Source organism: Salvelinus fontinalis, chromosome 31 (genome assembly GCF_029448725.1).
Source record: "Salvelinus fontinalis isolate EN_2023a chromosome 31, ASM2944872v1, whole genome shotgun sequence".
NCBI classification, from domain to species: domain Eukaryota; kingdom Metazoa; phylum Chordata; class Actinopteri; order Salmoniformes; family Salmonidae; genus Salvelinus; species Salvelinus fontinalis.
Genome location: NC_074695.1, coordinates 36,887,730 through 36,913,565, shown reverse-complemented (window position 1 = coordinate 36,913,565; position 25,836 = coordinate 36,887,730). Strand labels below are relative to the sequence as shown.

Here is a 25,836-nt window from a genome sequence, read left to right as displayed (position 1 = left end):
ACCTATGATGAAAATTACAGGCCTCTCTCATCTTTTTAAGTGGGAGAACCTGCACAATTGGTGGCTGACTAAATACGTTTTTGCCCCACTGTATATGCACGAACTGTTCCGAACTGTTTCAGATGAGAAGCATGTGTGCTTATTGACAAAAATGTATTTTTGGCTCCCATTTTCAGTTGTTTTGCATCTCTGTAATTTCTACGTGTTGCCACTAATGCTGTGTTTGCATGAGCAAGACAACATCTCATTGGTGTATTAGGGGGTGGTGGAGTAGTTGAGTAGAACAAAGTGTCTCTCTGATGGGGGAGGTATGGTAGTAACATGAAGCCAGGGGGGTCACAGAGAGAGGATGGGGGTGGAGAGAGGGGGAGGGTGGGGGTCAAGGTGTGGGGTGTGCGGGTCAAGGTGTGAGGAAATAGTCAAAAGGATTAGCTGACCGATGGAGCAGCTGTAAGGGAATTACATCTGTTTTACAATTCCACTTAGGCTTTCATCTGGTTTTCAACAAACACAATACATTCCCTAATCCCTTTCTCTTCACACTCCTCTTCCCTCAGGCTGCTCACAGAACAGGGAGGAGTGCAAATGAGAGAGAGGTATAAATAGGAAGAAAGCAGACATCAAATCACATTTTATTGGTTACATACACGTGATTAGCAGATGTTATTGCGGGTGTAGCGAAATGCTTGTAAACTAACAATGCCATTAAAACAACCATCACACAAACCAACAGAGGTCTAACACTAAATAGATGTCCCGTGACCCGTCCTTCAACTACACTGCCCAAACAACAGCCACCACGGTCGTCTAGGACACACTTCCTTTGTCTTTCCTTAAATTCCAGGCTAGACATTCAGGTGGCAGTACATGCTGGATTCCAACAACATGTCTACTTCCTGTTAAGAGAGGCCAAATGAACCAATAAACAAAATTACTTAAAATCGGTGGGGTGAAAAAGGAGTGACTGCGGGCAACAATGGAAAGCCCTGAGCCAACGGGTTGGAGAGTGGCTGCGGATTAGGTGGCGTCCGGTTTCCGCTGGAGCCCGTCCTGTCCGGGGGGGGGGGGGGGGGGGGGGGGGGGCGGGGGGGCTGAGCTCACACACCAGCAGCACAATACACAAATCTCCATGGCTCCACCACCACCACGTTGCACAGGAATGCCATACAGAGGAAATATGCACCCAAAACCTGCCCTGGAAATGGAGCTACGTGGCACCTGGGAGTACTTGTATGGCTGGATACTGGTAGAATAATGGGGCAAATGTCTTTGACTCATACAAATTCAACACTGAGACACGAAATGTTTATTGTTCTTTGTTTAAAGGACAATTCCACCACTTTATAACCAGTTATTATGCTGTTGGTATATATGCACTACTGTAAGATTTGATAGACATTTAAGTTAGCGTTTTTGTCAGTCATACTGCACGATACCTCGTTTGTCTTTATTATTTTTTTTACTTCTACATTGTCCTCGTCTACAGTATAGTCCAATTCCCAGAGTCCATTTCACCTCCCAGGATGCAATGCTCCACCCAGTCTGCAGTTATCTTATGGCTAGCAAGCCTAGACAAAGCTTATGTCATAACTTATGAGTGCATTTCACATTACTTTTTGGTTGTAATAATATAATGCTTGCATGAATATCTTGCCAAATATATCCAAATGTCATTGTCACCAATCCATTGCATTACACTCAATAATAAATTATAATTTAGATGCTAACGAATGCTAACTATAAGTTAGTCTGATGGTTTGCTAGCACGCTAGTGCTACATCCAAAATAGTGTTTGCAACAATAACAGCACAGTTTAATCTTAGCGACGGTCTTAAACATGTAGTCCTGTTAGAACTCAACATTTATTATGAAATCACTACAAAATCCTAGTCTTTCATGATTGAAGCCCGTTTCTTTGGTGCTAACATTAGCAATGCTAGCTAGCTAAGTAGCTAACCCTGCTGCATCTGAAAAATGTAAAAGTGTTAAACAATAACAGCCTTAACAATTGTCCAAGCCACAACACTGTAGGCCTATTGGAACTAATAAAAAGTATAATATTATATAATTTAAGTAATTCACTACAAAAATATAGGCTATTTGGAAGGGAGCAATGGCTGCCGGTGCTGCAACTTCGGCGGTGATGGTGGGAGTGGTTTCAAAAAATGGAATCATGGGAGCGTGAGTCTTGAACAATAGAAAAAAATTGGAATAAGTCAACTATAAATATCCTTCTATAGGTTATTGAACATCCATTTAAAATATATTTTTTTACAGATATTAGAGGAAGACAACCAGAGCACCATATACAGTGCATTCGGAAAGTATTCAGACCCCTCCCCTTTTTCACATTTTCTTACAGCCTTATTCTAAAATGGATTAAATAAAACATTTTCCTCAGTCTACACACAATACCCCATAACGACAAAGCGAAAACAAGCTAATTTGAGTTTAAAAGAAAAACAGCGCTAAATGATATGAGTTACTCATCATGTTCAGTTTAATGGGCCGCAAAGGCTTGTGTTGATCGATTGGGACCAAGAACATCACTTACAGTGCCTTCGGAAAGTATTCAGACCTCTACTTTCCCCCCACATTTTCTTACTTTACAGCCTTAATCTAACATGGCAAAAATAAAAATGTAATCAATCTACACAAAATACCCCATAATGACAAAGTGAAAACAGGTTTTTAGAAATGTTTGCAAATGTATAAAAAAATAAAAAACAGAAAACCTTATTTACAGAAGCATTCAGACCCTTTGATATGAGACTCAAAATTGAGCTCAGGTGCATCCTGTTTCCATTGATCATCCTTGAGATGTTGCTACAACTTGGAGTCTACCTGTGGTAAATTCAATTGATAGTACATAATTTGGAAAGGCACACCCCTGCCTATATAAAAAGGTCCCACAGTTGGCAGTGCATGTCAAAGCAAAAACCAAGCCATGAGATCGAAGGAATTGTCCGTAGAGCTCCGAGACAGGATTGTGTTGAGGCACAGATCTGGGGAAGGGTAACAAAACAATTGTGCAACATTGAAGATCCCCAAGAACACAGTGGCTGCCATCATTTTTGAATGGAATAAGTTTGGAACCACCAAGACTTCCTAGAGCTGTCCGCCCGGCCAAACTGAGCAATCGGGAGAGAAGGGCCTTGTTCAGGGAGATGAACAAGAACCCGATGGTCACTCTGACAGAGCTCCAGAGTTCCTCTGTGGAGTTAGGAGAACCTTCCAGAAGGACAACCATCTCTGCAGCACTCAGAAACAAGATTCTCTGGTCAGATGAAACCAAGATTGAACTCTGGCCTGAATGCCAAGCGTCACGTCTGGAGGAAACCTGGCACCATCCCTACGGTAGAGCACGGTGGTAGAAGCATCATGCTATGGGGATGTTTTTCAGCGGCAGGGACTGGGAGACTAGTCAGGATCGAGGGAAATATGAACGGAGCAAAGTAAACAGAGATCCTTGATGAAAACCTTGTCCAGAGCACTCAGAACCTCAGACTGGGGCAAAGGTTCACCTTCCAACAAGACAACGACCTTAAGGACACAGCCAAAACAACGCAGGAGTGGCTTCGGGACAAGTCTCAATATCCTTGAGTGGCCCAGCCAGAGCCCAGACTTGAACCCGATCGAACATCTCTGGACACGACGCTCCCCATCCGACCTGACAAAGCTTGAGAGGATCTGCAGAGAAGAATGGAAGAAATTCCCCAAATACAGGTGTGCCAAGCTTGTAGCGTCATACCCAAGAAGACTTGAGGCTGTAATCGCTGCCAAAGGTGCTTTAACCTGTTGAGGATAGAGGGCGCTATTTTCACTTTGGGGGGAAATCGTGCCCAATTTAAACGGCCTCGTACTCTATTCTTGCTCGTACAATATGCATATTATTATTACTATTGGATAGAAAACACTCAAGTTTCTAAAACCGTTTGAATTATATCTGTGAGTAAAACAGATAAAACTTCATACGCCTTCCACTAGATGTCAATAGGCTGAGAGAGGTGAAATGGGGTCTCTAGCTCTTTCTATGGTGAAAAGAGGACTCTTGGAATGACAGGACCCCAATTTCCTCTGTTCAGGATGACGCGGGATGGGCATCAGCTTTGGCTTCTGAAAAGCTTTCTCTATAGACGTGTAATATCTCCGGCTTTGATTTTATTTGATAAATGTGACAATATCATCGTAAAGTATGTTTTTTCAATATAGTTTAATCAGATTATTGAATTTTTTTCAGGAGTTTTTGCTTGTTCAGTTCACTGCGTTTGATTACGAAGGAGAGCTTAGCGGCACTTGGCTAGTTTTGCTTGCTAATTCGCGAGGGAAAAAGGCCATTCTAAAACCAAACAACGATTGTTCCCGACAATGGACCCCTTGTACAACATTCTGATGGAAGATCATCAAAAGTAGGACCCATTTTATGATGCTATTTCATATATCTGTCGAACATGTGTACTATTAGTTAGCGCCCAGATTTTGGGCACGCTCTCGCTATAACGTAAGCTGGATGTCGTAATTAAGTTATTTTTAGAATTCTAACACGGCGATTGCATTAAGAACTAGTGTATCTATCATTTCCTATACAACATGTATTTTTTAGTCATGTTTATGAATAGTTATTTGGTCAGAATAGGTGAGTTTTAGAAAAATATCCAGACATTCTGAGAAAAAGATGCTACGTTAGCACAATGTATAACCACTGATTTTAGCCCTAAATATGCACATTTTCGAACAAAACATACGTGTATGTATAACCTGATGTTATTGGACTGTCATCTGATGAAGCTTATCAAGGTTAGTCAAAAATTATATATCTTTTGCTGGTTTGTTACGATCGCTAACTTTTGCTGCTGGTAAATGGCTTGTGTTTCTGGCTATTGTGGTAAGCTAATATAATGCTATATTGTGTTTTCGCTGTAAAACACTTAAAAAATCTGAAATATTGGCTGGATTCACAAGATGCTTGTCTTTCATTTGCTGTACACCATGCATTTTTCAGAAATGTTTTATGATGAGTATTTAGGTATTCCACGTTGGTCTCTACAATTACTCTGGCTGCTTCGGTGCTATTTGTGACGGTAGCTGTGATGGTAGCTGCAATGTAAAACTGATTTATACCTCAAATATGCACATTTTTCGAACAAAACATAGATTTATTGTGTAACATGTTATAAGACTGTCATCTGATGAAGTTGTTTCTTGGTTAGTTTGGTTGGTTCTTGGTTAGTTTGGTTGGTTCTTGGTTAGTTTGGTTGGTTTTCTGCAAGCTACCTGTGCTGTGAAAGAAATGTCTGTGCTTTTTTGTATTTGGTGGTGAGCTAACATAAATATACGTGGTGTCTTCGCTGTAAAACATTTTAAAAATCGGACATGTTTACTGGATTCACAAGATGTTTATCTTTCATTTGCTGTATTGGACTTGTTAATGTGTGAAAGTTAAATATTTAAAAATATATTTTTTTTGAATTTCACGCTCTGCCTTTTCAGTGGAATGTGGGAGGAGTTCCGCTAGCGGAACCCAGGGGCTAGACAGGTTATCAAAGTACTGAGTAAAGGGTCTGAATACTTATGTAAATTTGATCAGTTTATTTTTTATAAATTTGCCCAAAAAAATACGTTTTTGCTTTGTCATTATGGGTTATTGTGTGTAGATTAAAGAGAGAAAAAATGATTTAATCAATTTTAGAGTAAGGCTGTAAAATATAGAAAAAGTAAAGCGGTCTGAATACTTTCCGAATGCACTGTAGCAGTTCAATATGAACCCGAAAACTACAGACGGGTTATATAGATCGCTGAAATAACGGTCAATATAATCATTTCATTTATTAATCATCTCAAGGATCCTACTTGAAAATGTCAGAAGAAATTTCCGGTTTTGCTCATCACTAAACAGTAATAGACATGAAATCATAAAATTACACTAAAACTGTGTAGGACATCACTAAATACTTCATAATAACAACCCAAATGTTAAGTGGCGGAGCTGCCTTTTAAGTTACTCTAGTGTTGTACTGTCAGCAATATGAAAAAGTAGACCTATATCAATCTATGAGAGCCATCTAGAAGAGCCATCTTTACTCATTATCATGACTAGCAAATGCTATTTTGCCATATTATGTACTGCCTATGAGTTTCTAACACTAACCCTTCTCATTTACTTATGAAAGATATATATATATTTAAAAAAAATGGGGCAATCTGCAGTTGCTACATCCATTGTTGGACTTAAAAATTAATGATATGTCCCCATCGAAGACTATAAACGTATAAATGCCTCATGAGCTAAGTTGACATGTTGCCGATGACATGGATGTCGATTAATCAATTTATTCCAAATGGAGCTTCACCATGATAGCGCATGACACTGATGAGGCAATTTACTCAGAGTCCCTCCATTATCTAGCCCACGCTCTGAACCTCAGTTTGAGAGGTCGATATCAACTTGGCACAAGATCACAGAAACACATTCAATATAATCACAGTCAATCTCCTGAACCCTCCCCATTTCCAAAGGTTAAGAAAGAAAGACTGATATGAGCATCTGCTGAAAGTCCAAAAATAGCCCTTAATGAGGATTTCTTTGACTATTAACACAATGCGATCATAGACCAAGTAAATCCACAGTATCCATAATGCTATGGATCGCATGGAGGGGAAAATAGTATATGTAACACTGTAGGCCTATGCACCCCATCTGATAAAGAACGAAACGTCACAAACCAGTCCCAGAGATGTTTCTTTCTGATTACAATAAAACAAGTTGGTTCCAGCACCAGACTGCACTGCTGATATAATGTTGCACCAAAATAACAATTGTTCTGCTTTTCATAATGCCTCTCTAGGGAGTAAACTGGGGTCAATCCTCTCTTTTTGTCAAGTATTCACTATCGCCTGTGTCATATCAATGCTGTGATCCCAGTAGACATATTCAGAACATTAAAAAGTTTACATTTCAGTTGACATTTTATCTGGACAAAATGTGAACGTTTCTTGTCCAATATGTGAAGAACGGCAACTGTTTTTGCTGCATGTACAGCACAGGAGGTTGGTGGCACCTTAATTGGGGAGAAGGGCCTCGTGTTAATGACTGGAGCGGAATAGTATGAAATGCATGGTGTCCAGGTGTTTGATGCCATTACATTTGCTCTATTCCGGCCATTATTATGAGCCGATATGAGACGGTGCCAACAGATATGGCAGCTCTGCTTCTAGCTCCTAAGCAGCAGTATTTCATTTTTCTTACATATCTTATATTATTACGCCAGAAAGATTTGTGTTATTACATACAACTGGAAATTACTTTTGGATATCACCAGCATTACTACCAAGAATACAACTTTCATGAAGTGCTTTGAGAGGCTAGTTAAGGATCATATCACCTCTACCTTCCTTGATACCTTAGATCCACTTCATTTTGCTTACCACCTCAATAGATCCACAGATGACGCAATCGCCATCACACTGCACACTGCCCTATTCCATTTGGACAAGAGGAATACGTAAACTAAGCAAAAAAAGAAACAGCCCTTTTTCAGGACACTGTCTATAAAAGATATTTGGATTTTTACGAATTAACTTAATTGTAAAGGGTTTAAACACTGTGTCCCATGCTTGTTCAATGACCCATAAACAATTAATGAACATGCACCTGTGGAACGGTCGTTAAGACACTAACAGCTTACAGATGGTAGGCAATTAAGGTCACACTTATGAAAACTTAGGACACTAAAAAGAGGCCTTTCTACTGACTCTGAAAAACACCAAAAGAAAGATGCCCAGGGTGCCTGCTCATCTGCGTGAACATGGCTTAGGCATGCTGCTAGGAGGCATGAGGACTGCAGATGTGGCCAGGGCAATAAATTGCAATGTCAATACTGTGAAACGCCTAAGACAGCGCTACAGGGAGACAGGACGGACAGCTGATGGTCCTCGCAGTGGCAGACCATGTGTAACAACACCAGCACAGGATCGGTACATCCGAACATCACACCTGCGGGACAGGTACAGGATGGCAACAACAACTGCCCGAATTACACCAGGAACGCACAATCCCTCCATCAGTGCTCAGACTGCCCGCAATAGGCTGAGAGAGGCTGGACTGAGGGCTTGTAGGCCTGTTGTAAGGCAGGTCCTCACCAGACATCACTGGCAACAACATCGCCTATGGGCACAAACCCACCGTCGCTGGACCAGACAGGACTGGCAAAAAGTGCTCTTCACCGACGAGTCGCGGTTTTGTCTCACCAGGGGTGATGGTTGGATTCGTGTTTATCGTCAAAGGAATGAGCGTTACACCGAGGCCTGTACTCGGGAGCGGGAACGATTTAGAGGTGGAGGGTCCATCATGGTCTGGGGCGGTGTGTCACAGCATCATTGGACTGAACTTGTTCCTCGGACTGCAGTACTTAATGCAGCTGGTGGCCATACCAGATACTGACTGTTACTTTTGATTTTGACCCCCCCTTTGTTCAGGGACACATTATTCCATTTCTGTTAGTCACATGTCTGTGGAACTTGTTCAGTTTATGTCTCAGTTGTTGAATCTTCTGTTCATACAAATATTTACACATGTTAAGTCTGCTGAAAATAAATGCAGTTGACAGTTTATTTTTTTGCTGAGTTTATGTAAGAATGCTGTTCATTGACTATAGCTCAGCATTAAACATCATAATACCCTCCAAGCTCATCATTAAGTTCAAGACCAGGGTCTTGAACTTAAGTGTGGTCTGAACTAGAGGTCGACCGATTATGATTTTTCAACGCCGATACTGATACCGATTGTTGGTGGACAAAAAAAGCCGATACCGATTAATCGGCCGATTTATTTTTTACATTATATATATATATATCAATCATACACACACACACACACACATTTTTGTAATAATGAGAATTGTAACAATACTGAATGAACAATGAACACTTTTATTTTAACTTAATATAATACATAAATACACACACGCACACAGCTCTGAAGTGACAATGATACTGAAGAGTCTGCTTAGGAGACAAATATTCTCAACTGTTTGAATAAAAATAGAGTTTAAGTTACCTGTGATGAATGTTGAAAACAAAAACTGTCATTTCTATATGCAGGAAATACTATTTTAATAATGGGCACGGTAAGAATTGACGACCAAAGTGCGAGTCATAATTCCCATGACACCTTCTAGCAAAATCTGAAAAGCGGTTCCTTCATTTATTCCATAGGATATTTTTTAGATTCACTTAAAATAAGGTCTGTGTTTCGTGTAGGCTTACACCACCGTGCCAATTTTATAACTGTGTAGATATCCATAGGACAAGGTAACTCTGATCAATATTGGCTAAATATAAGCGAAGATCATTTTTTTTGTAGAGTGGATTTATGAAAATATGTTGACAAACATTACCTTATCCTAGTGAGATTTACACGGGTATCAAAACATCGAGGCGGTTTAAGCCTGCACGAAACACAGACCTTATTTGAAGTAGATCAAGACATTCTCTATGGAAGACATGAACGGTAAAATAACGAAGGAACCCCTGTCAAGTTCAGCCGCAAGTTATTACAGGAATCATAACGCGTCAACTATTTCTCTCTAAACCATATACCTTTGACTAATCCGGAAACTATCACCTCGAAAACAAAACGCTTATTCCGTTCCGTATTTTATCTAACGGGTGGCATCCATGAGTCTAAATATTCCTGTTACATTGCACAACCTTCAATGTTGTCATAATTACGTAAAGTTCTGGCAAATTAGTTCGCAAAGAGTCATGCGGCCCAAACTGTTGCATATACCCTGACTCTGTGTGCAATGAACGCAAGAGAAATGACACAATTTCACCTGGTTAATATTGCCTGCTAACCTGGATTTCTTTTAACTAAATATGCAGGTTTAAAAAATATATACTTGTGTATTGATTTTAAGAAAGGCATTGATGTTTATGGTTAAGTACACATTGGAGCAATGATAGTAATTGATTGATTGTTTTTTATAAGATAAGTTTAATGCTAGCTAGCAATTTACCTTAGCTTACTGCATTCGCGTAACAGGCAGGCTCCTCGTGGAGTGCAATGTAATCAGGTGTTAGAGCATTGGACTAGTTAACTGTAAGGTTGCAAGATTGGATCCCCCGAGCTGACAAGGTTAAGAATCTGTCGTTCTGCCTCTAGGCCGTCATTAAAAATAAGAATGTGTTCTTAACTGACTTGCCTAGTTAAATAAAGATTAAATAAAGGTCAAAAAAAAAATAAAAAAAAAATGTTTAAACGGCAAATTGGCACCCAAAAATACAGATTTTCCGATTGTTATGAAAACTTGAAATCGGCCCCGAATAAATCGGTCGACCTCTCGTCTGAACCCCGCCCTGTGAAACTGGGTCCTGGACTTCCTGAAGGGCCTTCCCCAGGTGGTGAAGGTAGGAAACAACACCTCCACTTCGCTGATCCTCAACACAGGCGCCCCACAACGGTGTGTGCTCAGCCCCATCCTGTACTCCCTGTTCCCCCATGACTGCGTGGCCACGCACCCTTCCAACTCAAATCATCAGGTTTGCAGACGACACAACAGGAGTAGGCCTGATTACCAACAATAACCAGACCCTGGGAGAGTGGAGCCAGAAAAATAACAAAACAAAAAAGGTGCTGATCATGAACTTCAGGAAACAGCAGAGGGAGCACACCCCTATCCACATTGACGGGACCGCAGTGGAGAAGGTGGAAAGCTTCAAGTTCCCAGGCATACACATCACTGACGATCTGAAATGGTCCACCCACACAGTGTGGTGAAGGAGGAGCAACAGCGCCTCTTCAACCTCAGGAGGTTGAAGAAATTTGGCTTGGCGCCTAAGACCAACAAACTATTACAGATGCACAATTGAGAGCATCCTGTCGGGCTGTATCACTGCCTGGTAAGGCAGACTGCACCGCCCGCAACCGCAGGTCTCTCCAGAGGGTGGTGCAGTCTGCTCAACGCATCACCGGGTGCAAACTACCTGCCCTCCAGGGTGCCTACAGCACCCAATGTCACTGGAAGGCCAAAAAGATTATCAAAGACATCAACCACCCGAGCCACGGCCTGTTCACCCCACTATCATCCAGAAGGCGAGGTCAGTACAGGTGCATCAAAGCTGGGACCGAGAGACTGAAAAACAGCTTCCATCTTAGGGCCATCAGACTGTTAAATAGCCATCACTAGCCGGCTTCCACAACCCTGCACCTTAGAGGCTGCTGCCCTATATACATAGACTTGGAATCACTGGCCACTTAAATAATGTTTAAATAATGTTTACACATCTTATATGTATACACTGTATTTTAGTCAAAGCCACTCCAACATTGCTCAATCTAATATTTATATATTTCTTAATTCTGTTTTTACTTTTAGATGTGTGTATTGTTGTGAATCTTTTTCAATACTACTGCACTGTTGGAGCTAGGAACACAAGCATTTCGCTACACCTGCAATAACATCCGCTAAATGTGTATGTGACCAATAAAAATGTGATTTGATTCTGCCCTCAGCAGCCTCCTGTGATTTACAGTATGTGTATCCCCACCAAACTACGGTACACAGATCAGGGATACTTTTCAAATGTAGCGTCTGTTTATTATTTTTGGAGACAGTCGTCAAATAAGCAAAAAATACTTGTTTTATTTACTGGCATACACAGGGTCGTGTGAAATGGGATGTTGCGATTCAATTGGTGTCACATTCAGGAGATGCACACAGACAAAACCATAATAATATCTTCATCATACAGAGAATAATAGAAAAATGTTGTCTTGTAGCTGGTTACATGTGGGAATAGTCAGTAATAATGTTACTTTTGATGATAAAACTTACAGGGTAGTTGTAAAATGGAGATTGGAAAAGGAGGGGGGGGGGGGGGTAGAGACTGGGAGCAATAAAAGAGATTACGAGAGAGAAAAAAAAGAAAATAGAACGAGCAAAAGAAATGAGGGCAGGAAGACAAAGACGCAGGCAGAACCAGTAGTTACTGCACATAAAGCACACACACACCCAAGTCAATTACTACCCATAAAGTCACTCGCCACACGGCAGGCACAGTCATGCAGCTTCAACTTAGTCACCGACAAATCAGTTTAGGGGAGAGGAAAACTAGGCCTAGATTACTGGAAAAGGGAAATCCTCCTATGGGAGAAAATAACCTTACCAGAACTCATTTACTGGTTCCCCCAGGATTTTTCCCACAGACAAAAAAGAGCTCAACAACATTCAGACTGTGTGTAAACAAGAGCATTTAGATACTGAGCGTGCGTCTCAAAAGTGCAGTTCATAGGGAATAGGATGCCATTTAGAACGCAGATCAAGTTGGCCTTAAGACATATTTGCCCAGCTCTGGGATGAGTGTGCATATGTCTTTAATGTGGGTGACAGGGTGTGGGCACGAACAGCTCGACAAAATCCAAGGAGCAGCCAGGTCAAATGTGTGTCTTTGTGTGGTAACACAAGGCTTGCGTTCCTTTCTGCCAGCAAAGATTATGTGTAAAGAAAGGCATTCTTAAAGGGTAGGAAGCATGAGTTTTTACTCAACACAGTGTGGTCAAAGACTTAGTTGTAGTCACGATCTGGTTACCTATAACTACACTGAACAAAAATATAAACGTAACATGTAAAGTGTTGGTCTCATGTTTCATGAGCTGAAATAAAAAGATCCCAGAAATGTTCCAGATGCACAAAAAGCTTATTTCTTAAGTTTGTGCACAAATGTATTTACATCCCTGTTAGTGAGCATTTTTCATCCCCCAAGATAATCCATCCACCTGACTGGTGTGGCATTACAAGAAGCTAATTGTACAGCATTACCATTACACGGGTACACCTTGTGCTGGGGACAATAAAAGGTAACTCAAATGTGCACTTTTGTCACGCAACACAATGCCACAGATTTCTCAAGTTATGAGGGAGTGTGCAATTGGCATGCTGACTGAAGGAATGTCCATCAGAGCTGTTGCCAGATAAATTAACATTAAATTATCTACTATAAGCCGCTGTCATTTTAAAGAATTTGGCAGTATGCCCAACTGGCCTCACAAACACTGACCAGGTTTAACCACGCCAGCCCAGGACCTCCACATCTGGCTTCTTCGCCTGTGGGATCATCTGAGACCAGCCACCCGGACAGCTGATGAAACGGTGGGTTTGCACAACCGAAGAATTTCTGCAAAAACTGTCAGAAACCATCTCAGGGAAACTCATCTGCGTGCTCGTCATCCTGACCAGGGTGTTGACCTGACTGCAGTTTATCATCGTAACAGACTTCAGTGGGCAAATGCTCACCTTCGATGGCCAATGGTATGCCGGTCAAGTGTGCTCTTCACGGATGGATCCCAGTATTAACTGTACCGGGCAGATGGCTTTGTGGGGGAAAGTGGTTTGCTGATGTCAACGTTGTGAACAGAGTGCCCCATGGTGGCGGTGGGGTTATGGTATGGGCAACAAACACAATTGCATTTTATCGAAGGCCATTTGAATGCACAGAGATACCGTGAAGTGATCCAGAGGCCCATTGTTGTGCCATACTTTCGCCGCCATCACATCATGTTTCAGTATGATAATGCAGAGCCCCATGTTGCAAAGACCTGTACACAATTCCTGGAAGCAGAAAACATCCCAGTTCTTCCATAGCCTCCATACTCAGCATACATGTCACCCACTGAGCATGTTTGGGATGCTCGGGATCGACGTGTACGACAGCGTGTTCTAGTTCCTGCCAATACCAAACAACTTCACAAAGCCATTGAAGAGGAGTGGGACAACATTCCACAGGGCACAATCAACAGCCTGATCAACTCTATGCGAAGAAGATGTGTCAGGCTGCATGACGCAAATGACGGCCACACCAAATAGACTGTTTTTATTTTAAGGTATTCCCTGTCATGTGAAATCCATATATTAGGGCCTAATGAATTAATTTCAATTGACAAATGTCCTAATACGAATTGTAACTCAGTAAAATCTTTGAAATTTTTGCATGTTGCGTTTATATTTTTGTTCAGTGTACAAACAGTTGTTTGAGAATTTTTACATATTCCTTAACTTATTTCCGGATATCTTCGGAACTACCCACAATGCACTATTTCTCAACATCATATGGAGAACCGGTGCTACCTAGATAGTTCCAGCTGGCTAACGTTAGCTACTCGCTATGCTAGCATGTAATTACATTCCAAACCAAGTGTTGGTGCTGGTGAAAATCTACAAAGAAACCATATAACTTCACGCGAAATATCTCTTCTCCTGTGAGTTTAGTAGTGGTAGTCAAGCGAGCATTGTAGTAGTTTTCCATCGTTCGTAGCTAGTGCAGTAATACCCACATATTGCCATAATATCCACAAGGATGGAGTTACGACTCATTTGTGGCCCAGAAATGAGAAGCTAGCTATGAAGCGGGACCGGTTTATTCGGTTTTGGATTGAGACGGATTGAAACCAGGTGCTGTGCCGAGCGTGAATGTGAAGCCTGCAACCTCTATTTCCTACCGACCTAGTGGTACATCGCGAGTGTCTGCAGTGATGGAGATAAGCCGGTTAAATTCAATGTGGATTAGCTGACTCTCCCTCGGCTGGTGAAACGGCCTCTCCCTCGGCTGGTGAAACGGCCTCTCCCTCGGCTGGTGAAACGGCCTCTCCCTCTGAAGGCCTCTCATTGGCTCTTCTTTAACTTAGGTAGCTAATTTAGCGTCAATTGGTAAGTCTCCGCTCTCTCTGCTTTATATCTGATGGCAATTTTTGTTGTTGTGTTCTGTGGGTTCCAGCCTGTGCTAGACTAGTTGTTCTCTGGCTTACTACTCAGCTATGTTGAATGTGGTGGTTGGCTAGCTAGGCTAGCTAGCAGGCTAAAATAAACTTTAGCAGGATGGCTTGCTTGCTAGCTAAGATACTGGTAACATTATTTGATAATTGGTTAGATGGCGTTATGCATTTAGAAAACTTTGGTTTACTTTAATATAGCTGTAAGCTATAGCAACTGGCTGACTCACGCAGTGCTAACGTAATGTTAGCAGGCTGGTAGGCCTAACGTTAGTAGGCTAGTTGGCTAGCAACCTTGCAAGCTAATATGTAACAATACATTCATAAAGTAGTAGCTTGCAAATAGGCAGAACATTTAATTCAAAGCAGTAGTCATGAGTGAAAACGATTTGTTTAATTATAAATTATTTCTGTTGGAGTTTACATTATAGGGAATAGTCTGGCTTGCCAGGTTATCCATATTACATCACACCACGCAAATGTTTTTCCAGCATGACTTCAGCATTCTTCGGAATTCTGATTAGTTTTATGTAATAACTCAAAAAATAGAAAAGTGAGGTGTAACTTTGCATTGGGACTTTTGAAGCGCATTCTAATGCTAATCCATATGTTACATGTGGTTACATTTATGCTACCTACCCTTTAAAGGAAGAAAACTGGCAATGTCAACAGTGAGTCAACTGGAGCACACTGCATGGGGTGAAGAGGGTGTGTGTTTGTGTGTGTATGTCTTTGCGTGTGCATTTTATGTACTGTTTGCACAGTTTTATCTGTGTATGTTTCCCCTCCTAATGCCAAACTCATTCACTTTCACTTTACACTGTAGCTTTCTGTATTCAGCCTCAATCCATTTTCTGTAAGGTGGGAGCAGGAGTGCGTCCCAATGGCATCCTAGTCCATATGTATAGGGCTGTAGTCAAAAGTAGTGCACTATATAGGGAATAGGGTTCTATTTGGGACACAGGCCAGGAGTTCTCCATCGGGAATTCCTCAGACCTGCAGTAATCTGGGAGTAAATGGAAGAGGAATGCAGTGGAGAATGGGAAGGGGAGGGTGAGAGGAGCCAGTGCCTACAGCTCAACACTGCACCTCATTGTTCTCCTACCTTTACATTCCATTCCTCACTTTTTTTAAATCACACACACACACATTACCAGTGGAGGGGAAACAGATTGTGTGTGTGTGTGTGTCTTCCAAAATCAGTGGTGTAGCAACATGCTTAATGTTCCGCTGATGGGAGTTTTGTGGTGGTGCATCACGGAACAGCTACTAACAGGCCTGAGCATGCCAACATGCTCGCTCTCCATCACCCTGCTGCAGTCACACACACAAACACTCACATGGTGAAACCTAGTCTCTTACAGCAGATATGAGAGAGAGAGAGGGAGAGAAGGAATGCCAATTTCTCTGATGCATGTAACGAAGAAAGCCAGAGAACTGAAATTTCATTGAAATTGAATTGATAAAAAGAGGGGCTTTTTCTCCTCCACCTCTCTACCCTCCTCTTACCTTGAAGAAGTCAATACACCACCAGTAGTTTCAGAGTGACTTCTGTCTCTCTAGTCTTTGAGCAACATCTGTCATTTTGGCAGGACTGAGGAGATGTAGACTAGAGGGCCTCTGATGAGGACTTGAATGCAACATGGTGGCAACATGACTACAAAGCCCAGGTAAGACTACGTATGAGTATTTAAGATAAGAGAATGAATGAATGACAATAAATTAGCAGGATACTAGCTTACAAGGGCCAAAGGTCCTGATAAAAATGGCTACTAACAAGAGTGGGCGACCTCAAACACTTCAGTTAAGAGGGGGAAATTTCCACTGAAAATGTATCAAAAATGCATTTACTTGAAGAACAGTGCAGATGCAAAGTTTGGTAACAGAATTACTGTTTGTGCTGTTTGTTCCGTCATTCTGTCACCAAACTTTGCATTTGCACTGTTCTTTAAGTAAATGCTTTTTGTAAAATTCTGTGGAATGTGTAAAAAATTGTTCAAGTGAAAAATCGGAGTTTCAGCATCATTATGTTACTGTGGAATTGCCTTTTTAATATTTGCATTTTTTATCGCCAACATAAATTAAAAAACATAACTCACACCTTCTGTGAAATATCTCTATGCAGACTAATCATGCAAGCTCACACTCACAAGCCCCCACACACATACACAGTATTAGAATCCATGATGCGAGAGGGGAAAGACTCAGACCACCAGCCAACAAAGGAACATACACCTTACCTCGGCATGTGCCGTTGACGGCCTCGTAGCCGGGCCTGCATTGGCACTGTCCGACGGGCACCACCCACTCTCCATCCACCGTGCAGTAGATGCGGGGCGTCTCCTCGCTCACCGCATTCTCTACGCAGGCCCCCACCACCTCCCTCAGGGCCTGGTTCTCCCCCCCCCCTGCCACTGTTTCGGGGAAGGCTGCCAGGCTTTTGACAGTGGCCGGGCAGGTCTTGTAGTAGACCTTGACAGAGAGCAGCGCCACACATGCCCCGATGTCTTGGAAGGCAAGGTAGAAGCCTTTCCTGGTGAGGCTCTCCACCACCCGCGTCTCTGTGTTGATGTGCAGCTCATTGCGGCTGGTGATCTCGTCAGGTGCGATGGTTGCCACCTTCTTGAACTGGCCCTTGCGGAAGTTGGTGCCGATATCAGCGTCCGACTCGGAGGAGAACAGGTTGAAGGTCTCCTTGCAGGTAAGCGATGAGCCGTCGAACGAGTTGCAGTCACGCACGATGAACTGCAGCTCCACGAAAACTCGAGAGGCTGACGGGCGGCGCTGGATAAAGGTGGTGCGCAGCCAGTTGTTCTGCTCACGCTCGCCCACGTTACACACCGAGTAGGTATAGAACTGTGAGCCGTTGAGACTCCTCTGGACCACCTCCCACTGAAACAACCACACAGACAGACTATCAGGGATTCAGTCAAACACTTACTCTGGGGGATACATTTTGAGCAAAGTTAAAATGTTCAATGCATATTGTGGGTTCCCTACTGCCCATGTTGACATCTTAAATTCTAATGGGGGTGCCTTGATTTGTTATAGGAGTGACTAGCACCCCTGTAATTTTAACCCTGGAGGCAAAGGAAAAGTGAGTGAGGGAGACCCCAAAGGAACATATCAAGACATAAGAGTGGTGAGAAAAGACCAGAGGTCTTAGCGAAGGAATGAAGCCAGCTGATTTTTACAATACTATTGAAATACCCCTGAGGCCTGTCAACAATGAAGCATCTTAAGTAACAGATGTTGATCCATATATCCAACTCTTGCTGCCACAGCAGTTAGACATTTTAGTGTGAAGCCTTCCAACTAGGGCTGTGGCGATCACGAAATATCATCAGGGTGATTGTCAAGCAAATACCTGTCGGTCTCACGGTAATCTCATGGTAATTGACCATTAATTAACAAACACATTTAGCATCTCCTGGCTTCCAAACAAAAAAGTTGAATAAATCCATGTAATATCGCCTACACCTTCACAATAAATCCATTATTTATTTTAGACCGGTCTAAAGAAGCATGATATGAAGAAAATGTAGTTCATTTCAGAAGAAAATAATAGCATACTCTGAGTCTTTATGTTAGGTCCTGATGTGGCTATGGCAAATGGCTGTGGGCTACACTAGTTCATTTAGCAGACAAGATTTGTTTACAATTTCATGGCATTATTTTATAGTATGAAAGATACAATTGAAAAAAACTGAGATTTTTTTTTTAACAAAAAATCTCAAAGCGATTTGAGGGAGTGCGCACATGCGCATCCGCCCTATTCTGTGTTGAGCGGTTAACAAAGAAATAGGTACTCCTATATGCTTAATTTAGAGAAGCGTAATTACCATGACTAAACGGTCATGTGGAATTTGACTGCCTTTATGACTCGTGACCGCCGGTGTGGCGGTAATACGGTCACCTCAACAGCCCTACTTCCAACATGCTTCAGCGTAATAGTGGCTACTCAAATACATTTGGCCCCACGGGGGCTGAGCCTGTGGTTTGTTCTCTGCATGTTACCACTATGCTATTTATTAAAGGAATGTGCTTTGTTGGCTGACTGTGTGGCATCACATATAAACGGAGGCATGCAACACGAGAGCAAGCGGCTCCATAAAACTATTGCAAAATCTTTTAATGGGTGATTCAAACGTGGTAGAAACATTTTGAATTATAATACATGATATCATAATTATCATGATACGTGTCAATTTTGTCAACAATTAAGTGCTATAAAAACATAAGATATTGTAATTTAACAACTGTTCAGGCTTTCAATTAACTTTATCTTCCTGGTCTATACAGTAGTTGAACTTCAGCAAGATTGTGCCAGGTGAAATTCAACATAACTGTTAGTACACAATTGAAGAGACTATTTTGAGACATTTTAAGATAGGATTATGTATGTTCAGCATGCCCAAACTTGCCTTTGAGTCATCAACCCATCAAATAGACCAACTTGTAATTATTTGCATGCAACTGAATGACCACTCAAATGTTAATGACACAAAATTGGGCCCAAGCACGCATGACACAAAAGCAAACGATAAGAAGAAAAAGAACTATCTGTTGTGTTTTACTGTGATGAAAGACAACCCATTTTCTACTTATGGGAAACGACAGATAACTTAACTCGCTACATCAAATTTTCCCCAAAAGGTACCATATGCTCTAAACTTAAGTTAATTGCACCCTTACATACAATTCTGAAGCGAGGGACTTAAAACCACAAGTATTCTCTACCACGCTTGCTATAACTGCCATTCTCTCCCGTCTGTCTCTCCCTTGGAGAGTCCAGACATGATACGCAATAAAACCCAACCCTCATTAGAATAATATGACCCTTTCACATATTTAACTTGACATTACAATGACTAACATTTGTACTTGAGCACCAAGTTGTAAAGGCAGATACTGGCAAATAAGAGTTGTGAAAGTAGTGTGAAGGTGAGACATTCAGACATGGCATATTATGTGCTACTCTAGCCATACTTCCCCAAAGAGAAGAGTACAGGAACAGGGCATAGGAAAGAGTGGATGGATACTTACCCCTTGCTTTTCTCCTTGTTCATATGGCCCGGTCAGCCAGCCTAGCTCACTCCCTGATGCCCTCATATCCAACAGCACCTCTGCACAAGGGAAAAAGTCCAAATTAAGTCTAATTCAACCACTTTACTTAGTGAAGCGCAGCAATGCGCACATGGTAGTAGGCTATAAACGCAAATGTTCCATTAGCAGAAAACACCATTATCAAAAGTGACCACAAATGCAATTATGCATGTGGTACTTTTATTATAAAAAGGTGCATTTTTATGGTATCTTCCCCAAACTTGAAACTCGTGCGCTGCTAATATATGCCAGTTAGGCTCTACACCCCATGTAAAGCAGATTAATGTGCTTCATTTTAAGAAGGTATTTTGCCACTTTAGTTGTGATACAAACCTTATTAAAACATATGGGCTAGGCTACATGAGGTGTGCGACTATGATTCGAAAAGGTCGCAAAAGGCATTGTTTCTTATGCTGAAAATCATACACAAGTAATAATATATCATTCACAAGTGATAAACTAATAGTCACCCATCAGACTATTCTTGATGTAATCTTGTCTTAATGTGATTGCTGTAACAGAGCTGGGACAAGTACATTTAGAAGTTTATTTGCTTCTTGGTATTATAATTTCCACTCTAATATTTTACTCCATTTAACTTCGAATTCCCATACACTTCCTAAATTGAGACTTAAACAGGCCTATGTCAGTGACTTAAAATTAAAAGGGAAGCTTAGGGTGTAATCATTAACTTGATGAAATAGAATATACTAACTTTATCATATATCATTCAACGTGCACTAAGTAGTAACAGACATGAATGTTCAGCCCAGCCATGCAGATAATTATCCATGTCTCCCATTTGTAGTTGTTAGGCTACCTTGCACTGACAAGTGTGAAATCGTTTTTTAATTCCTTTTGAAAAAATATCGAAAGAAATCCACTTATTATTTTTTTTCGAAAAAGTATCTGATCATTTTATTTCAGTGTAGGACAACTATGGAAAAGTAGTATAGTCTTCTGTTTTGTCTAAGAGTCTGTGTTATATTGAATGTCATACAATGTCATACTGTAACCTTATTGATCTAGAGACAATCTGTAAATTCAAAATTCCAACAGCCCTCTATAATGTAGATTGCTCTCAGCACACCCTCATGTTGATAAAGAGATCAGGGATAGACAGCTGATAATCGAATGTGGTCGACATTTTATGAAAATTGATAAGGAATTGCATTTTTTTTTTAAATTGTGGACAAAATGCAACAACAAAAACCTAAAACTTCTACAAGTTGCGTTATTGTATCAGTATGTTGTTGCGCTGCGCTTTATACGTTCAACTTCCTCGTGGTCCCACAACCTGGGCATAGGAGGATAGACTTGTTGCAAAAGGAGAAATTATATTTGTAAAAGTAGTACTTCGCTTACCTTCTTTAGTTTGCAGTGTAATAAATATAAAGCTAATAAATACATAAGAAAACACCAAGAGCTTAATTCCACGGGGATCCATTTGGGAAAGTGTTCTTCTTATTTCTAGGCTCGGTGGGATACTTCAACACTCACATTAGTTGCTCAACTGAACGCTGAGCTCGCGGAAGCCTCATTCACAAATGAGGAGGTCATCAACCCCCGCCTGATGGAATGTCATCAACTCCTTATAGGGAGGGGGTGTGGCAAACAGGGAAGTGCATTGGCATTACGCTTTGATGGCCTCAATAATTTGCCTGAGCCACAAGCAAACCAGATACAAAAAAGAAAGTGGCCTATTTACCTTTTTATGTTTTTTTCTCTGTGTACAAAATAAGAAGAATACTGCGTGAAACTCATGATAAAAGTAAATAAACAAGATTGTTTTCCTGTTCATATTCTAGAATCTGAAGCAGTGTGACATGCAAACACAATTACTCCATAAAGTCAAGAGAAATGACAAATCATTTTACATATGGTCTTTAGAATTTTTAATAGCATCCCCTTGATCAAAATTAGTGAAGTAGAACAGAATCTGTATTCTCAGGGGGAGAGATAGAGAGGTTGGAGTACGGAGTATGGGGTGTGGGAGGGTGTGCTGGTATGAGTATGAATATAGAGGATTAAAGAATCCATCACCTAGCAACTCCTTTGCAAAGGAATTTGGGAGTCAAGCTCTGTCTACTTTCATTATTTATTGTACAGTGTAACTATGGTTATGTGTGTGATATGTGTGAGAATACGATGCATTTAATATGGATTTTTACCTGTGTCTTGTAGTTTTTTAAACCATGGTTTCACTAAAAAAACTCCTGAATACTTTGTCAACCTGTTAGATTTTCTGGGTAGATATTTACCTTTGAATACTGTCTTCACAATAGATGATTACAATACAGTGTGTCATTGATTTTGCAAGAGTCACATCTGTCTAGGAACATTAAGATTTTATTGACTTTATGTTCCTAGACACCTGTGGGCCCAACTCTGCGGGAAAAGATTGGGCTTCTCCCTCTCTCCCAGCCATGTGCGAATCCTCCCTCCCCACGCCGCCTCCCCGTAACCTGAGGCTCTGGTTTCACAAAGCCCCTCACACCAGGGAGAATGCATTGAGCCTTATGAAATACCACATTAGTGAGCTCTTGAACCTAAAATCCCTCCACTCGCTCTCCCTCTTTAGATATACATTTAAGACAGAGAGAAAGAGAGAGAGAGAGAGAGAGAGAGAGAGAGAGAGAGAGAGAGAGAGAGAGAGAGAGAGAGAGAGAGAAGAGAGGGGGAGGGAGTAAGCAAGGGGTAGAGAGAGATTAAGGGAGGAGAGGGGGAGAGGGGCGAGTGAGAGTCACAGTGTATCCCTCTTAGACGATTGCATTTCTCCATTACAGTTTTTCCCAGTCACGTACAAGCAACTTTTGGATCTGTGTTGAAACGTATCTATAGCAGAACAGCAATTATCAAATCCTCACATACATTTACAAAACTTCTAATGTTTTGCAAAAGGTGGTCTAAGTGTCAGTACAGCAAAGCGTCAATACAGGATTAAGGTCGAATCCTACTACACCGGCTCTGATGCTCGTCGGATGTGGCAGGGCTTTAAAACTATTACAGACTACAAAGGAAAACCCAGCCGCGAGCTTCCCAGTGACACGAGCCTACCAGACGAGCTAAAGGCCTTTTTATGCTTCGAGGCAAGCAACACTGAAGCATGCATGAGAGCACCAGAGGTTCTGGACGACTGTGTGATAAAGCTCTAGGGAGCCGATGTGAGCAAGACCTTTAAACAGGTCAACATTCACAAAGCCGCTGGGCCAGATGGATTACCAGGACGTGTACCCAAAGCATGCGCGGACCAACTGGCAAGAGTCTTCACTGACATTTTCAACCTCTCCCTGACTGAGTCTGTAATACCTACATTTTTCAAGCAGACCACCATAGTCCCTGTGCCCAAGGAAGTGAAGGTAACCTGCCTAAATGATTACCGCCCCGTAGCACTCAAGCCGTAAGCCATGAAGTGCTTTGAAAGGCTGGTCATGGCTCATATCAACAGCAAGCATCCTCCCGGATACCGTAGACCAATTCTAATTCGCATACCACCCCAGCAGATCCACAGATGACGTAATCTCAATCGCACTCCACACTGCCCTTTCCCACCTGGAAAAAAGGAACACCTATGTGAGAACGCTGTTCATTGACTACAGCTCAGCGTTCAACACCATAGTGCCCAGAAAGCTCATCACTAAGCTAAGGACCCTGGGACTAAACACCTCCCTCTGCAACTGGATCCTGGACTTCCTGACGGGCCGCCCCCAGGTGGCAAGGGTAGGCAACAACACATCTGCTACACTGATCCTCAACACTGGGAACCCTCCGTTTTTGCTTTGTCATTTAGGGTATTGTGTGTAGATTGATGTGGGGGAAAAGCAATTTAATCAGTTTTAGAATAAGGCTGTAACGTAACAAAATGTAACATCCTGACCAGAGTTCTTATGTGTTTTGCTTGTTTAGTGTTGGTCAGGACGTGAGCTGGGTGGGAATTCTATGTTGTGTGTCTAGTTCGTCTGTTTCTGTGTTCAGCCTAATATGGTTTTCAATCAGAGACAGCTGTCAATCGTTGTCCCTGATTGAGAATCATATATAGGTGGCTTGTTTTGTGTTGGGGATTGTGGGTGGTTGTTTCCTGTCTTTGTGTTTTGTCTGCACCAGCTAGGACTGTGACGATTAGTTTGTTTCGTCATTTTGTATAGTGTCTTGTTTTGTGTTAATTAAATCATGGAAAATTACCACGCTGCACATTGGTCCTCAGATCCTTCTCGCCTCTCCTCGTCTGAGGAGGAGGACGACTAAGACTGCCGTTACACAAAATGTGCAAAAAGTAAAGGGGTCTAAAAACGTACAATGTAATACATTTTAGAATAACGGAGCTATGCGATACCTGTTTTTGGCTCTGTATATGACATTGTTCCCCATTGCCTGTCAGACTTACAGCTATTCAGTTCCTAAGTAGACAAGTATTATTTTAATACAATGAGACCAAAGTGAAACATGTTGAGCAAACTGTCTGTGGGGTATCTAAAGGCTGTCAGGGTGCGTAAGGATTGAACAATATCCTCTCAGTGATATACTATACTGCAGTGTTTCCAAACCCTGGTCCTCCAGTACCCCCAACAGTACACATTTTATTGTAACCCTGGAGAAGCATACCTGATTCAACTTGTCAACTAATCATCAAGCCCTCAATAATTTGAACGAGGTGTGTTTGTCAATGGCTACATGTGGCTAACTGTGTACTATTGGGGGTAGTCGAAGACCAGAGTTGGGAAATGTTATGTTTGTTTCTTGTATAATGACAAACCGGGGCGTAGGTTTAACTACTTTTAATGAACATATACTTCAGCTAGAAAACTCCTTGTTTAGCCATGCAAGGCATTCTTCAACCACTTAACCCCCCCCCCCCCCCGCATAGCCTGCTGGGTAACGTAGTCTACATGTTATTAACACATAACAACACATCTTCCTTCCTTTAAAAGAAAACTACTTTTCCCTGTAACTACATGTCACATCACATTTGTTTACTCAACATGCATAACATGCAATTTTCAATAACACACATTTATTTTTTTCTTTAAATTGCTCTCATCACTTAAGAGGCAATAAACATATTCTGATGTATTCAGTCCAGGTGCACCTTTTTTTTCTTTCTTAAAAAATAAATCAATTCTCTATAAGGCTTTCAGGGGCTCTGAGAGTCCTTTTTGGTAATTCTGCTGAAGTGCTTCCTGAAACAGTTGGACAGCGTTCGTTGTCAGCCAGGGTGTTCTGACTGAATTGTCCATTGATAAAGGCCTTTGACGCTTCAGCAGTATCCTCCTGATGATCCTCAGTCCCTTGAGTGAATGGCTGAAGCCTTATATCCACTCTGTTTCGACTCAGTTGTGATCCATGCTCCATTTGGATCTCAAAGGATCGTGGTGCAACTTCTCTTTGCAGACACCCTTGCTGCATCCAGATTCCCATAGTGATGTCTCGGAGTGCTACATGATCCTGCACTTTTGTCGTGTCGCTGTTTTTGTTTATCTTTCTGTTTTTCCTCCTCGAGTTTGACTTTGTGAGCACCTCTGGGTGTTAGCAAGTCCTCATGGATGGGTAGGTTCGTTCTGATGCGACGTCCCATCAACATTTGTGCAGGTGAAAGTCCGTTCTGCAGAGGTGCAGACCTTTGACAATTTTGACTGAACTCTCTGATAAGCCGTTGGACCTTGGGCAGTTGGGGCTGGAGGTGTTGTGTCAGAATCCCCGGTCGTTAGCGGACGATCGGATTTTGGAACTTGAGAACTGTGGGCCATTGTCCGAGTACACTTCAGATGCAACCCCATGTCTTGCAAAGACTGATTTCAGGTAGGTGATTACAGCTTTGCTGGAGGTAGTTGGCAGTGTTGCTACTTCAGGGTAGTTTGAGTAGTAGTCGGTAACAACAATTTAACCTTTGCCATTGCAGTCAAAAAGGTCAACTCCAACTTTGTAGTAGGGTCTGTTGGGTACTGGATGAGGCATTAGCAGCTCTACTT

At 41.7% G+C, this 25,836-nt stretch overlaps 1 protein-coding gene across 1 annotated transcript in view; it reads right to left on the bottom strand.

The window, feature by feature from the left end:
- The window catches only part of LOC129830156 (ephrin type-A receptor 2-like), a 43,793-nt gene extending 22,417 nt beyond the window's left edge, over window positions 1-21,376 (bottom strand). The window contains exons 1-3 of the mRNA XM_055892477.1: window positions 21,236-21,376; window positions 19,811-19,890; window positions 17,005-17,656 (exon numbers count right to left, since the gene is read on the bottom strand). Coding sequence (XP_055748452.1) covers window positions 17,005-17,656; window positions 19,811-19,890; window positions 21,236-21,317 — 814 coding nt within the window. The 5' untranslated portion in view covers window positions 21,318-21,376. The remainder of the gene's footprint in view (window positions 1-17,004; window positions 17,657-19,810; window positions 19,891-21,235) is intronic.
- Window positions 21,377-25,836: the final 4,460 nt, after the last annotated feature.